Source organism: Panicum virgatum, chromosome 6K (genome assembly GCF_016808335.1).
Source record: "Panicum virgatum strain AP13 chromosome 6K, P.virgatum_v5, whole genome shotgun sequence".
NCBI lineage: Eukaryota > Viridiplantae > Streptophyta > Magnoliopsida > Poales > Poaceae > Panicum > Panicum virgatum.
Window position 1 is genome coordinate 8,767,086 of NC_053141.1, and position 15,298 is coordinate 8,782,383.

Consider the following 15,298-nt stretch of genomic DNA (forward strand, 5'->3'; position numbering starts at 1 on the left):
GAACAACTGATGGCACATACAAAATAACAATCCCAACATTGTCTTGGAGTGGGTCAATCCAACACCATGTTCACCAACATATGTCCACATCATTAATCCGATATCTCCATATCCATGATCGTGAAACATGATCATCAATTAATGCATGTGCTAGTCTCAACGTCATTGTTGTCCCACACAATGACATAAACTAGGGATAATTTAGAATCATATCATTGTCAACAAAGAGTTTCACGAACAAGTCACATACTTGATAATCAATGTAAAATAATCATCCATGGAACAAATAACAATTATTTATCATTACATAAACATACTCATGACACAAAATCTCCCACGCACACTAGAATCACTGATGTAAGTATCTAATACCCATAGATCTCATGTGCGCCTCATGCTTTGGTTGTGGGAGAGGCTTCGTCAACGGATCAGCAACGTTTGAATCCGTGTGCACCTTGCAAACCTTCACATCACCTCTCTCAACAAAGTTACGGATGAGGTGATATTTCCGCAGTATATGTCTAGACTTCTTAGTTGTTCTAGGCTCCTTTGCTAGTGCAACGGCACCACTATTATCACAATAGAGGTCCACTGGACTGGACGCACTAGGAACAACACCCAAGTCAGAAACAAACTTTCTGATCCAAACAGCTTCTTTTGCAGCTTCGGAAGCTGCAATATACTCGGCCTCTGTCGTCGAATCAGCCACCGTATCTTGCTTGGAACTCTTCCAGCTCACTGCCCCACCATTGAGGCAGAAAACAAAACCGGATTGCGATTTGGAGTCATCTTTATCTGTTTGAAAACTAGCATCGGTGTAACCCTTTACAAGGAGCTCATCTTCGCCTCCAAATATTAGGAACATATACTTAGTTCTTCTCAAGTACTTAAGGATACTCTTTACAATTGTCTAGTGAGGTTCACCGAAATCTGACTGATACCTGCTCGTAACACTTAGAGCAAAGGAAACATCTGGGCGCGTGCAAAGCATAGCATACATGATCGACCCTATGGCTGAAGCATAAGGAATCATACTCATCCTCTTTTGCTCATCAGGTGTCGTAGCACACTGACTTTTGCTTAGAGTAATGCCATGTGACATTGGCAAGAAACCTTTCTTGGAATCTGGCATATTGAACCGATTCAATATCTTGTCAATGTACGTGTCTTGGCTTAATCCAATTAGCCTTTTTGATCTATCTCTATAGATCATAATACCCAGAATATAAGCCGCCTCTCCTAAATCCTTCATCGAAAAAGTCTTTTTCAATGAGGTTTTAACGGCTTCAAGCATTGGAATATCATTTCCGATCAGTAATATGTCATCCACATATAGAACCAGAAACACAAGTGCGCTCCCACTAGCCTTTTTGTAAACACAAGGCTCATCTTCATTCTTGATGAAGCCAAACCCTTTGACTACTTCATCAAAACGAATATTCCAACTCCGAGATGCTTGCTTCAATCCATAGATGGACCTCTGAAGCTTACATATTTTCCCATCATTTTTAGGATCGACAAAACCTTCAGGCTGTGTCATATACACATCCTCACTTAGATGTCCATTAAGGAAAGCGGTTTTGACATCCATTTACCATATCTCATAGTCATAATATGCGGCAATTGCTAGGAGAATACGAATAGACTTTAGCATTGTGACGGGCCAAAAGGTTTCCTCATAGTCAATACCTTGAATTTGTCAGAAACCTTTCGCCACCAATCGTGCCTTATAGATGTGAACATTTCCATCCATGTCTATTTTTTTCTTAAAAATCCACTTACAGTCGACAGGTCTTACACTGTCAATCTGATCGACCAAGTTCCAAACTTGATTATCATGCATGGATTTTAACTCGGATTCCATGGCTTCAAGCCATTTGTCGGAGTCGGGTCCCATCATTGCTTCTTTGTAGGTCAAGGGCTCATCATTTTCCATCAATAATACGTGGCGCTCCTCCGTAATAAGGAGGTTGAGCTTGTCAGTAGCGCGATGTGCCCTTATAGACCTTCGTGGGGCTGGTGCCTCAACTACGGGTTGTGCAACATCTTGCACATCCCGTGGATCTTCAGTGGGTGCTGAAACAGTTTCGGGTGTTTCCTGAATTTCTTCAAGTTGCACCTTGCTCCCACTAAATCCTTTTGAGAGAAACTCCTTTTCTAAGAAAACACCATTGCGAGCGACAAACACTTTGCCTTCCGCCTTATTGTAAAAATAATATCCTTTGGTTTCCCTAGGATACCCCACAAAGAAACATTTGTCTGACTTTGGAGTGAGCTTATCTGACATCAAACGTTTGACATAAGCCTCACATCCCCAAACTTTGAGAAAAGATAATCCAGGACGCTTCCCAGTCCATATCTCATATGGTGTTTTCTCAACAGACTTACTTGGAACCCTATTCAGTGTGAACGCAGCAGTTTCAAGAGCATAACCCCAAAATGACAATGGAAGATCAGCTTGGCTCATCATGGACCTAACCATGTCCAACAAGGTTCGGTTCCTCCGTTCGGATACCCCATTCCATTGAGGCGTTCCGGGCGGAGTTAGCTGCGGAATAATTCCACATTGCTTCAAATGATCACCAAATTCAAGGCTCAAATATTCTCCTCCACGATCAGATCGCATAAATTTAATTGTCTTGCCTAACTGATTTTGTACTTCATTCTGAAATTCTTTGAACTTTTCAAACGATTCAGACTTGTGCCTCATTAAGTAGATATAGCCATATCTACTAAAGTCATCAGTGAAAGTAATGAAGTACTGAAAACCACCTCTGGCTATTGAGCTCATTGGTCCACATACATCGGTATGTACAAGTCCCAACAAGTCACTCGCCCTCTCATTCTGACCAGTGAAAGACGCTTTGGTCATCTTTCCAAGCAAACAAGACTCACATGTGTCAAATGATTCAAAATCAAATGAGCTTAACAATCCATCTTTATGGAGTTGTTCAATGCGCTTCTCATTTATATGACCTAAGCGACAATGCCAAATAAAAGTGGGATTCAAATCATTTGGTCTAAGCCTCTTAGTATTAATGTTACAGACAGATTTATCCTCAAGATCAAGAACATATAATTCATTCACCAATGGACAATGAGCATAAAAAATACCATTGCAAAAGATAGAACAACGTTTGTTCTCTATTACAATCTTAAAATCACCAACTTCTTCCAAACATGAAGAAGAAATAATGTTCTTGCTCAAAGCAGGAATGCAATAACAATTATTTAATTCCAAAACTAATCCGGAGGGTAGAGACAAGTGGTAGGTGCCGACCGCCAACACCGCAACCTTTGCGCCATTGCCGACACGAACGTCCAACTCGCCTTTTGCAAATCTTCTAGTCTCACTTAGACCCTGCAACGATTTGCAAGTGTGAATCATCGATCCAGTATCAAATACCCATGATTCACTAGAAGATAATGCAATATTTATTTCTATAACATTTATACCTGAAGTGGAAGTCTCACTTCCCTTCTTCTTCTTCTTTTCTTCCAAGTACTTCTTGCAGTTCCTAGACCAATGTCCCTTTTCATGACAGTGGAAGCATTCATCTTCAGAAGTAGGGCCAGATTTGGCCTTAGGTGCTGGCTTTAGCTTAGAGCCCGAGGACTCACCACCGGAACTCTTTTCCTTGCCTTTACCTTTGGGATTAGGAGGCGTCCAACGCTTCCTCTTTTTGTTCCCCTTCTGAATCATCATCACATGATTGGGATTCTTCTTAATGCTCTCCTCTGCTGTCTTTAGCATCCCATGCAACTCACTCAATGTTTTATCCAAGCCATTCATCTGAAAGTTCATGATAAAAGGCTCATAGCTCGTCGGGAGTGACTGGAGAATAACATCAGTAGCCAAGTCTTGGTGAAGTTCAGAACCAAGTCTGTCCAAAGTCTCAATGTAACCAATCATTTTGATCACATGAGGACTGACTGGGCTACCTTCTGCCAGCTTGCACGCAAACAAGGACTTTGAGATATTGAACCTCTCAGTCCTGGCTTGGTTCTGAAACATCCCACGCAGCCCCTCGATCATGGTATGAGCATCCGCATGCTCATACTGCTTCTGCAGATCAGGGGACATGGTGGCGAGCATCAGACAGCTGACATCAAGTGAGTCATTGCAGTGCTTCTCATAAGCTCTGCGATCAGCAGCAGTTGCATTGTCAGGGAGATCATCAGGATATGGCTGCTCAAGAACATACTCCTTTTTCTCTTGCCTGAGAACAATTCTCAGGTTGCGGTACCAATCAATAAAGTTTGTTCCATTCAACTTTTCTTTCTCAAGAACAGAACGCAAATTGAAAGCGGAATTGTTACTGGCAGACATGATCTACAACATTAAAGTAAAGCAAAATTTCAGCACTAAGTTTATGTAAAGACTTTCATTAACTGATTTAACAAAAGACAACCTACTATATCAAAGTCATCTTCCCTCTAATGACATATAGTGGTTCAAGATCCATAATCACTAAAATTCTAGTGAGCTTTAGCATCACGGCTAGAAAAGTAGTGATACAGGTAAGTAACAAATTACTAATCACATCTCTATGCGACTCTTGTTTGTTGGGTGGCATCCAATGCCCCGGCCCCAACCCTATGCCTTAAAGCCCAAAACTGTTTTGATAGCTTTGCTGAGTAAACCAATACTATGCTTGTGAATGTCCGACATCCACCCTATACAAAAGTGATAGCTGATGGTACTCTACTTTGGTAAACATACCACACAACGATCAAAATTTATAGGTGCAGTTATTGGTAAAAGGCATCAAAACTCAACCTTTTCTGATGGAAGCTATTCTATCCTGATTAAAGCATCCACCATATGTAAAAGCATGAAAGAATAGTATGACAGGAAAATAAACATCACAGGCATATAATCATATTATATTATGAATAGTATGGCCTCTTGCATCACAATGGGCTCCATCGCCATGGCTCCAAGGTGACCTCCATTGCCATCCGTCCTGTCTTGTGGTGATCATCATCGCCATCATGATTGAAGCCTCCATGAAAAGATACTAAGCTACTACATCTAATAGCTAGTGAAATAATTACATGAGGATTCAAACATCACAAGTCGACACGCAGGTCGTTATACAATAATGGTGCAACCTCAACCCGGTTGTGTTAACTTGTGACACGCAGGCCGCACAAATCATCACATACATCATCACATGACATTGAGGCCATACCATTCACATCACACCCTGCAAAAACAAGTTAGGCGTACGACGTGTTCTACCAAAGTAGCGCTTGGGAAACCGCTACAGCGAGAAAGCAACGGCGGTCCCTCAAATCCGAGCCATTCATAATGCCTCAATTTTCACTAGGTCAATCACCTTGACCGTGCAAACTTTGCACTTGAGAAGACTGCATCTACACATGACCTCGATCTGTTGGTTCAATCTGCTGACTATGCACACAGTTAGTCCCGATGGTGATTCCAGCCGGTAGGGACATGTCGTATGCATAACAGAGAAAGAACACAAACTAATCTTTTGTCACATGACGCGCAATCAACTCGCTCCAGTTTTAACCCCTTATGACCAATTGATCTAATCAAACCGTGCAAAAGTAATAGATCCAATCTACTACAACAACATATCACCTATATGCAAAAGATCCAGACCAAAAACTACACAAGATGGCTCTGGTACCACTGAAGGTAATCGGGTAGGCTACGCTAGCATCACTACCGCATATACCCAAGATACTTGCGAGTAGAAGATCATAGATCGTTACCACTAGACGCGCAGCGCAGCGGAAGAAGTCGCGCGTCGATGTAGAGGAAGTAGTCGATCACGTCCCATGAACCGAGCTCTTCGTACTTGATCCCAGCAGCCGATCAGCGCAGTAGTCGCAGCAGCGCCTCCACGGAGTCCACACGTACGGGGATGAAACGCCGGACGTCGGTGTGCTAGCACCGCACGCACGGCATGTGCGGCGGCCGAGAGAGAGAGGGAGGGGCGGCGGCTAGGAGGTGGCGCAGCTCTCTGGTTATCGCCCCCCTAGCCCCTCCCTCGTATATATATGGCGTACTAATGGGCTTCTATCTCATAGGCTCATTAGTAACACTAATCCCTCTTGGATCAATATCCTCTTCGGTCTTTAAACCGTATTGTGATGATGGGCTCTTGGGCATATCACCAACAGTATCTCTGTTTGGCAGCGCATTTTATTGATTCTGAATGGAAACTTCATAGGAAAATCATCAAATTTGGTGTGTTTTGGTCATCACCTACTAGTTTAGAAAGGATGATACATTTTAAGGATGCGTACTGGATTCAGATAGTGGACCATTTGAAGTCATACAGGAAGCTATAAGAGATTGGAATCTTGATCAGAAGCATTTCAGCTTGACATCTGTCAGTGCAATTAGAGGCGATGAGGGTACCTCAAAGCTGATTGAGTTGCTCATCCAAAGGAAATGCCTTCCTATTAGAGGTGAGCTGTACAATGTGGCTTGTGTGGATGATGTGCTTAACAGCATTGTTTCGAAAGGGCAACCAGTGCTTCATCATGTTGGTAACATACTAGAGAAATTTATTCAGGCACATATGTCCTCATCGCTGACTCGGCAGCAACTTTTGGAAGTTGTTACACATATGGGATTGAAGTGCCCACAAGAGGATGCAAAATGGTGGCATAAAATTTACTTCAGGCCTGAAGTTTTTCTGCATTTCAAGAAGGCATTTCCATCAGAAGAACTGTTATCTGCAGAAGATACTAAAACTGTGGAATCTGTTTGCAGGATACTGAGGGCTTTTTATCGTGCAGTTGAAGTAATTTCTGGACCTGTTTGCCCCACAGCAAATATATACTTCAATGAACTATGGAAAGTTAGAACAACTTTGCAAGAAGAAGCATCTTCTGATGACAGTGAACTTGCTAACATGGTTTGGGTGATGCAAGAAGCGTTCAATGAGTATTGACAAAATTCATATGTGTGGCTGTCAATACCCATTGTTCTTGATCCGAGATTCAAAATTACCTTTATTGAGTTCCGTCTAAAGCGAGCTTTTGGTACTGATGCAGAGAAGTATGTATCTGCCGTGCGTGATGTAATGAGAGAGCTGTTCCATGAGTATTGTGGTCCTCTTGAAAAGTCAGGGGCTGACACATCAACTCATGAAGCTCCTATTGTTGAGTTTGATGGATTTGATAGTGATTCATTGGAAGATTGGGATGAGCATCTTAATGCACAGACACGGAGCCAACTATTGACTGAACTTGACAACTACCTTGAAGATGGTCTTGTTCCGAGGAAGGATGATTTCGATATTCTAAACTGGTGGATGAACAATTCTACAAAGTATCCAACCCTCTCAATAATGGCACGTGATGTCCTGGCAACGCCAGCTTCTGCTGTTAATTGTGAGGCTGCATTGAACGTTGACGGAGATAAGATTCATAAGCAATGGATCACATTAAATATCAGCACAATTGAGGCTCTTGTATGTACTCGAGATTGGATTAAATAGAAAGGTAAGATTTTCACCTTGGCTGTTCTTTTAGTTTTCTTATTTCAGTTTTCTAAGCACCTTTTTATTGAAATTTTGTTTATATTTGACATGTTAGTCCTTGATAAATTTTCATAGTGTACTGTTGGAGCATTCCAAATTACGCCCACTTTATTATGTTTTATTAGCTAGACATAGTATAGGACCATCACAACATCCATTTTTTTCTTACTAGATAGTTACTGGAAAAACATCAGTAAATCAATGGGTGCCTTAACTAAAAAAATGTTTTGCTCTCAACTAACAATATTGAAATGGCATCACTAGAAAATTACCGAAACATAAACACCAGTACATCAGTAAGATCTGCATTAGCTTACAGAAAAATGGTTTGCTCTCAAGTCTCATCTAAAAGTATGGATACTGCATTTCTGTTGTGATGAGCATGCACTCTCTGACCTTACAAAATAGGCCCTACAAAATATAAGAGCACTACCGTTACAGCTAGTTACACTTGTGAGGCAATACCAGACTTGCAGCTCAATGTTATCAGGGGTTTGTCGTAGAACTTACCTTGCAAATCATTGTGCCTATGATGCAATGTACTCATGATAAATTTCTGTTCCTGAAACAATATGTAAATACGAGTAATAGAGGGGATATTTGAAACAGTATGCACTTTATCCTTATGGAGAAACTTTGTATTTTGAGTTTTAGCACCATGCCAATAATGCAAACACAAGTAATAGAGGTAAAAAATATATTGCGTGTATTGTGCTGAATAGAAATATTTGTCAGTTTATTGACATGGAGCGCTCTCCAGGGGTAGTGGTTCCTTGTACAGCCCATCTATCATCTACTGCTAACTACCAACGAGCTGATAATCATGCTTCCTTTATTTTTTTTGTTATCAGCAGAAATTACAAGCAGTTCATAACCATCGTGCTTCTAACTCAGGAACCTAGGATGACATCGCAAAAGAGTGCACTGCCCATTGCCATGCTGTATCAGACATTCGGACATCTTGCAGCCACCAGTATACTTGTATATTTGTGTGTAATTCAGAAGCTACAAAACGAGAGCTTCTGGGTGCTCACATGTATTACGCATTGTTGCCTAGGATTGTGGTGCAGATTATTTGTACAGTGCGAATGATGTGCTGCTGTTTTAACCTGGCAACTGATTTGATATTTGTTCATGTTATCACAGTGTTATGGGTGTTTTCCCTTGCGCCCCCCCCCCCCACCCAAAAAAAAATGAATTTGAGGACCAATGCCCATCATTCCACGCGAGAAGAAAACGTGAAAGATATCCAAACGTGCCTGAATAGTGATGCAGGCCGTTATACACTCTCTTTGCTGTTGTAGCAAGGGGGAAATGGGCTGGGATGGAGCCAGCCATTTCCCCTGTGTGAACGCCCGGTAGCGCATCCCCAGCCCATTTAAGCCCAGATCACAAACTGGGTCGGGCTCCTCTGGACCTCACCTCACCCAGCCCACCCAGTCCGGACAGGGTCCCATTTCCCACACCACACCACTTTTATTTTTTTTATTTTTTATTTTAATTTTTTTTCAAAAAATATACATATTTGAAGATCTATAGCTGAATGAATCGGCAATAGGTGTACTGTAGCAATCTTACCACCGTTTCATCCGACGAAATTTTCCTTCAAAAGTTTATAACTAATTTATATGAACTGGGATGTAGATAAACTTTATACTAAAATTGTAAATCTCAATGAAATCTATAACTTTGTAGTTCAATTTTTTTTAATTAGGAGCCATCTTGGGGCTCAAATAATTGACACAAATTTCAAATCTAAAATTTAAATTTGAATCTGAACACTAGACAACTCACTTTCAAAAAATAATAACTAATTTATATGAACTCGGATCGAGACAAACTTTATATGATTCAATGCCATATTGGTGCTAAAATAATCGATACAAGCTTCAGATTCATAATTTAATTTTGAATCTGGAGTTTGTATCGACTATTTGAGCACCAAGATGGTGCCGAATGAAAAAAGTTTGAACTACAAAGTTGTAGATCTACAATTTTCGTATAAAGTTTATCTCCATCCGAGTTTATATAAATTAGTTATATTTTTTTGAAAGTGACATGTCTTGAGAAGGAAAATTCCGCTGAATAAAATGGCGGTAAGGTTGCTCCAGTGTAGCTACCGCCGATTCATCCAGCTATAGCCATTTCATTCGGCGGCGGTGGTATATATCTGCAGTATATTGTTGAAAATTCATAAAACAAAAAATAAAAAATTTCATCACACGTAATGGTCCGCAGCCCATTAGCCTATACAGAGGCCAATCATGCCCAGATCAAGAACTGGGTCGGGCTCCTAGTGAGCCCACCAGACCACCTCCATGCCCTAACTCAATCGATCGATCCCCACATGTGCTAAAAAAAAGAGGGTAAAGTCTGTTTTTCAACTCTAAACTATCACGATAGTCTGATTTTGACTTTTGAACTACGAAACCGGACATCCTACACCTTCAACTAACGAAACCGTTTGAAAAACAACCCTGGCTCAGCCAAAGGCGGTTTTGCTACAGTAAAATTTCCGGATTTCTAGAATTTCACACCTCTCTCAATTAAATAATAAAGAAAGTATAGTTAATATTGTCTAAAAATCATGATATTTTTTGGGAGGTAGATAAAAAGACAAGGAATTTATTTTGGCTAGATGTGATACATTAAACATAATGTAATTTGAATTATAAATTTTTTAAAATGGGTAGAATTCAAAATTTCTTCAATTTTTGGGTCAGCTAAACCTTTGATAAAAATGAACTAAAAATATGATAATACATAATTTTGTATTTAGTTTAATAAGGTATTTTTTGTTGGCCCAAGTTTTTATGAAAGTTTTTGAATTCCTTCACAACGCTCAAATTTGAATCAAATTTGATTCCTCAAATTGAATTTATGAATTTTCTATAGAAATTGGGCTAATAAAAAATACCTAACTAAACTAAATAAAAAATTATGAATTATCATATTTTTAATGTATTTTTATCATAGGTTTAGCTGACCTAAAAAATTCAAGAAATTATGAATTCTACCTATTTTTAAAATTTTATAATTCAAATTCCATTATGTTTAGTGTATCACATCTAGCCAATATAAATTCCTTGTCTTTTGATCTACCTCCCAAAAAAATATCATGATTTTTAGACAATATTAAATATGCTTTCTTTATTATTTAATTGAGAGAGGTGTGAAATTCTAGAAATTCGGAAATTTTACTATATCAAAACCGCCTTTAGCTGAGCCAGGGTTGTTTTTCAAACGGTTTTGTTAGTTGGAGGTGTAAGATGTCCGGTTTCGTAGTTAAAGGGCCAAAATCGAACTATCCTGATAGTTCAGGGTTGAAAAACGGACTAAAAAAAACGATCGATCCCCACACTCCCCCAATACTGCTACAGCTCCCCCTTTCTTCGAAAGACTTCTAGTGCTGCAGCTGCCCGCGCGTCCATCCTTCGATGATTTTCGCTTCGCTTCGAATTTCCGAGGAACAGTAATAATCGGTAAGGGATGCGATTCTTCTCAGTCCGGTTGTTTTGATACCCTTTTTTATAAGTTTTCGGAGAATGAACTCCTCGGCTCATCGAGCGTTGCTCGTATTCAAGAACCGAACTTTTTTTTAGTGGTTCGAATTTCTTTTTCTTTCGGAAGTTTGAGTCTTTTGGTGAGCTGGGAGATTAGTGAGCTGAAATGTCGCGGGAAATGCTAGATTTTAGCTGCCTTCAGTTGTCTGCACTAGGAAGGTTGCAAGAAGCCTACCCGCAAAAAAAAGAAAAAGGTTGCAAGAAACCGAAGCAGGCCGAGTTAGCATTATAGGTTTAGTTGTTGACCAAGAGATAACGGCATTGATTCCCTGACCCAACACGGTGGTGGGAATTAGTAGAAAAGGTAGTCTTTTGCAAATCCTGGAGGTCTAAATTCTGAAAGGGATTTTGGAAAATTTAGTCTTGGGCAAACCTGGGTGGGTGAAAACCCACCAATTTCAGAAAAGAAAAGGCAAGGTCGGATCAAGACTTACCGCAGTCTGCGCTTCACTTGGCAGGTTCTTGTTCATGTTATGATCAACGTTTCCACCTATTGTTTGCTTGTGCAAATTCTGCTCCTTTCACATCTTGTTGGGGGTTCAATCTGCATGTGAGGTTGCCTGGTATGTCCAACTTTGTGTAAAAGGTTGTTCTTGCCCATTTGTTTAGATTGGTGTTTATACAGTCGGATTGCAGTTAAGCCACACCTCATCTAGGAAGTTCATTGTGTCATAATCACGTATTGTTGTCCGCAGTTATGGATTACATGGATGAGCAAGACCGTGATGATATACAAGCAGGGGTTGCTTCTTATGGTTCCTTCAGATTCAGAAAAAAGAAATTTATGGCATGGGAGTGGGACAAGTGCAAGCCTCGTTATGTAAATGGAGTGATTCAGAGACCGTCATCAAAGGTATGAAAGGCCTTTATACCACTGTATGCCGATGGAAGAACGAAAATCATGGCTGCTGAATGTGTCAGTTGCCATGTGCGACTCAATGCAAATAGAAGCCTAAAGTACTTGAACCGGCATATTAGGACTTGTCCAGCGCGAGGTAGAAGTAGAGCTAGCGTAAATCAAGATGAGCTATCACCTGTGTTGACAAATGTTGAAGTTCAGTTTCCAGAATATGGCAGCAAGATCCTCAAGTGCAGTTCTGGTGATAGAACCCCTGTGGACCCATGCGTTTCAGCTTCGCCAGCACAAAAAAGAATGGACCCCAAGAAGGATAGGAATACGTCATCAACTCAGACTCTGCATAGTATGAGCAATAGAAGTAGAACCATCATAAATCAAGATGAGCTATCACCTGTGTTGACAAATGTTGAGGTTCAGTTTTCAGAATATGGCAGCAAGTTCCTCAAGTGCAGTTCTGGTGATAGAACCCCTGTGGACCGATGTGTTTCAGCTTCGCTAGCACAAAAAGGAATGGACCCCAAGAAGGATAAGAATATGTCATCAGCTCAGACTCTGCATAGTATGAGCTATAGAAGTAGAACCAGCATAAATCAAGATGAGCTATCACCTGTGTTGACAAATGTTGAGGTTCAGTTTTCAGAATATGGCAACAAGTTCCTCAAGTGCAGTTCTGGTGATAGAACCCCTGGGGACCGATGCGTTTCAGCTTCGCCAGCACAAAAAGGAATGGACCCCAAGAACGACAGGAATATGTCATCAGCTCAGACTATGCACAGTATGAGCAGAAAATTTGACCAAGAAGCATCTTTTCAAGAGCTTTCCAAAATGATTATATTGCATGGCCATCCGCTGTCCATTGTCGAGCATGAAGAAATGAGAAGTTTTGCAAAGTTCCTCAATCCAGAATTTAACGTGGCTTCAAGCATTGATGTAGAAGAGTATTCAACTACTTTGTTCCAGAAATTAAAGGCTGATCTACATCAAAAGATTGCTCAATCCCATCGGGTTTCCTTATCAGCAAGTTTGTGTACTCCTCATGCCCTCATGGATCTGAGTCCTCAGTGAAGTATCTCTGCTTGTCAGTGCATTTTGTTGATTCAGACTGGAAACTTCAAAGGAGAATCATCAAAATTTGGTGCGTTTGGGACCTCAACCACTAACTTGGATCGGATGATACATCTTAAGGAGGCTCCTGTACTAGATTCGGAAAGCGGGCCATTTGATCTCATATCGGAAGCTATAAGTGATTGGAATCTTGATCAGAAGCTTTTGAGCTTGACATCTGTTGGTGACATTAGAAGCAATGAGCGATTTTCAAAGCTGAAGGACTTTCTTAACCAAAGGAAATGCCTTCCTATTGGAGTTAAACTGTACAATATTGCTTGTGTGGATGATGTGCTCAACAATATTGTTTCAGAAGAACAACCATTGCTGCATGTTGTTGGTGACATCCTAGAGAAATTTATTCAGGCACATATGTCCTCATCTCTGAGTCAGCAGCAACTGATAGAAGTTATGAAAAGTATGACATTGAAATGTCCCCATGAAGATGTGAAACCGTGGCACAAAATTTACTTTGCGCTTGAAGTTCTTGTGCACTTCAAGAAGGCTTTTCCCTCTGAAGAATTGTTATCTGCAAAAGATACTGAAACTGTTGAATCAGTTTGCAACATTTTGAGGGCTTTTTCCCATGCTGTTGAAGTACTTTCTGGTCCTGTTTGTCCCACGGCAAATATTTACTTCAATGAACTATGGATAATTAGGACAACTTTGGAAGAAGAAGCATCTACTTATCATACTGAACTTGCTAGCATGGTTTGGGAGATGCAAGAAGCATTCGACGAGTATTGGCAGAATTCATATGTGTGGTTGTCAGCACCTGCTGTACTTGATCCCAGATTCAAAATTGCTTTTATCGAATTCCACCTGAAACAAGCTTTTGGCACTGATGCAGCAAAGTATGTATCTATGGTACGTGATACAATCTGGGAGCTGCTTCTGGAGTATTGCACTGCTGTAGATGAGCCGAGTGTCGACCAATCAAATTGTGACTCTTGTGATGTTCAGGTGGGCGGATTTTACAAGGATTCATTGAAAGATGTTAGATAATTACCCATGCTCATGCTTGCCTTTCTTTCCTGGTAGTAGTAGTAGCACTTGCACTTTGACCAGCCAAGGCTTGCCACTTGAATTTGGGCGGCAAAGACTGGTGCATATAGTTGCAGCTGCAAGTAGCAGCATGGTAGCAGTAGCAAGTAGTAGCAGCAGCAGTAGCAAGTAGTGGTAGAGGCTGCAAGACACTATAGAAGCCATACCTTGTAATTTAACTCACCTTGACTGGCTTGGCTATATAGAGAAGAGCAGCTGCAGCTCAGAAGTTTTTAAGCAGCAACACTCCTCGTGTCTACCCTCTACTTCTCTTCCTCTCACCAGTTCATACTCGACCTCTCGTGTGTGTGTGTGTGTGAGTTCAGGGAGGCTAACAAGTGGTATTCAGAGCTTGAGTTCTTGAGCCTGGTGGCCATGGCCTCCCTTGATCGTGAGTGTGGGCGCGGGCATTCCCCGGGGCGACGTCGTGGCGAGACGACATACGTTGTGAAGAAGACGGTGCGGGACGTCGGCAACGCGCAGTACCCTATGCTCACCCACACGAACTACGCCGAGTGGGTGGTGCTGATGAAGGTGATGCTCAAGGCGAGGCGCCTATGGGCGGCGGTGACCGTGGGCACCGCCGACGAAGAAGACGACTAGTCGGCCATGGAGGCCATCCTCAAGTCCGTGCCGGCAGAGTACTTCGTCCCGCTCGGCGCCAAGGACTCCACCAAGGAGGCCTGGGAGAGCTTGGAGACGATGCGGCTGGGCGGCGACCGCGTGTGCAAGGCGAAGGCGCAGCAGCTCAAGCGGGAGTACGAGGCGATCGCGTTCCGCGATGGAGAGGCCATCGAGGACTTCGCGCTACGGCTCACCTCACTGGTAAGCCAGCTAGCGCAGGTCGGCGTCGACATCGGGGAAGAGGAAGCAGTGGCGAAGTACCTGCGGGTTGTGCCGCCCCGGTTCGCGCAGATTGCGCTCTCGATCGAGACGCTGCTCGACATGAGCACGCTCTCGATCGAGGACGTGACCGGGCGGCTCAAGGCCTCCGAGGACCGCGCGGAGGCCCCCGCCCGCACGACTGCCAGCGGCCAGCTGCTGCTCATGGAGGAGCAGTGGGCGGTGCGCCTGCGTGAGAGGAAGCAGGGAGAGGGCTCCTCTGTTTCGCGTGGCGGTGGTAGAGGCGGTGCGCGCGGCAGGCAGCGCGGCAAGTCGCGGCGGAAGGCTGACGGCGGCGATAAGGAAGGCGGCGATCACGT

The 15,298-nt window shown here is 42.2% G+C and overlaps 1 protein-coding gene and 1 long non-coding RNA gene across 3 annotated transcripts; both read left to right on the top strand.

Moving 5' to 3' along the window:
- Window positions 1-6,160: 6,160 nt before the first annotated feature.
- Window positions 6,161-8,661, top strand: LOC120711596. The gene is made up of 2 exons (XR_005690332.1): window positions 6,161-7,488; window positions 8,381-8,661. It is a non-coding gene; the product is annotated as an uncharacterized LOC120711596 (long non-coding RNA).
- Window positions 8,662-11,392: 2,731 nt separating this feature from the next.
- On the top strand, window positions 11,393-14,367 carry LOC120711600 (zinc finger BED domain-containing protein RICESLEEPER 1-like). Of its 2 annotated transcripts, none has more exons than XM_039997190.1 (2): window positions 11,393-11,652; window positions 11,785-14,367. In XM_039997190.1, exon 2 carries the CDS (start codon window positions 11,991-11,993, stop codon window positions 13,011-13,013), a length of 1,023 nt encoding a protein of 340 aa, XP_039853124.1. In that variant the 5' UTR covers window positions 11,393-11,652; window positions 11,785-11,990; the 3' UTR covers window positions 13,014-14,367. The 2 variants fall into 2 exon arrangements, with proteins under 2 accessions (XP_039853124.1, XP_039853125.1); XM_039997191.1 differs by having other exon boundaries at window positions 11,399-11,652; window positions 11,785-14,366.
- Window positions 14,368-15,298: the final 931 nt, after the last annotated feature.

What these genes read in the sequence shown, in the direction of transcription:
- LOC120711600 (XM_039997190.1), top strand. Translation starts at nt 11,991, where the DNA reads ATGGCTGCTGAATGTGTCAGTTGCCATGTGCGACTCAATGCAAATAGA.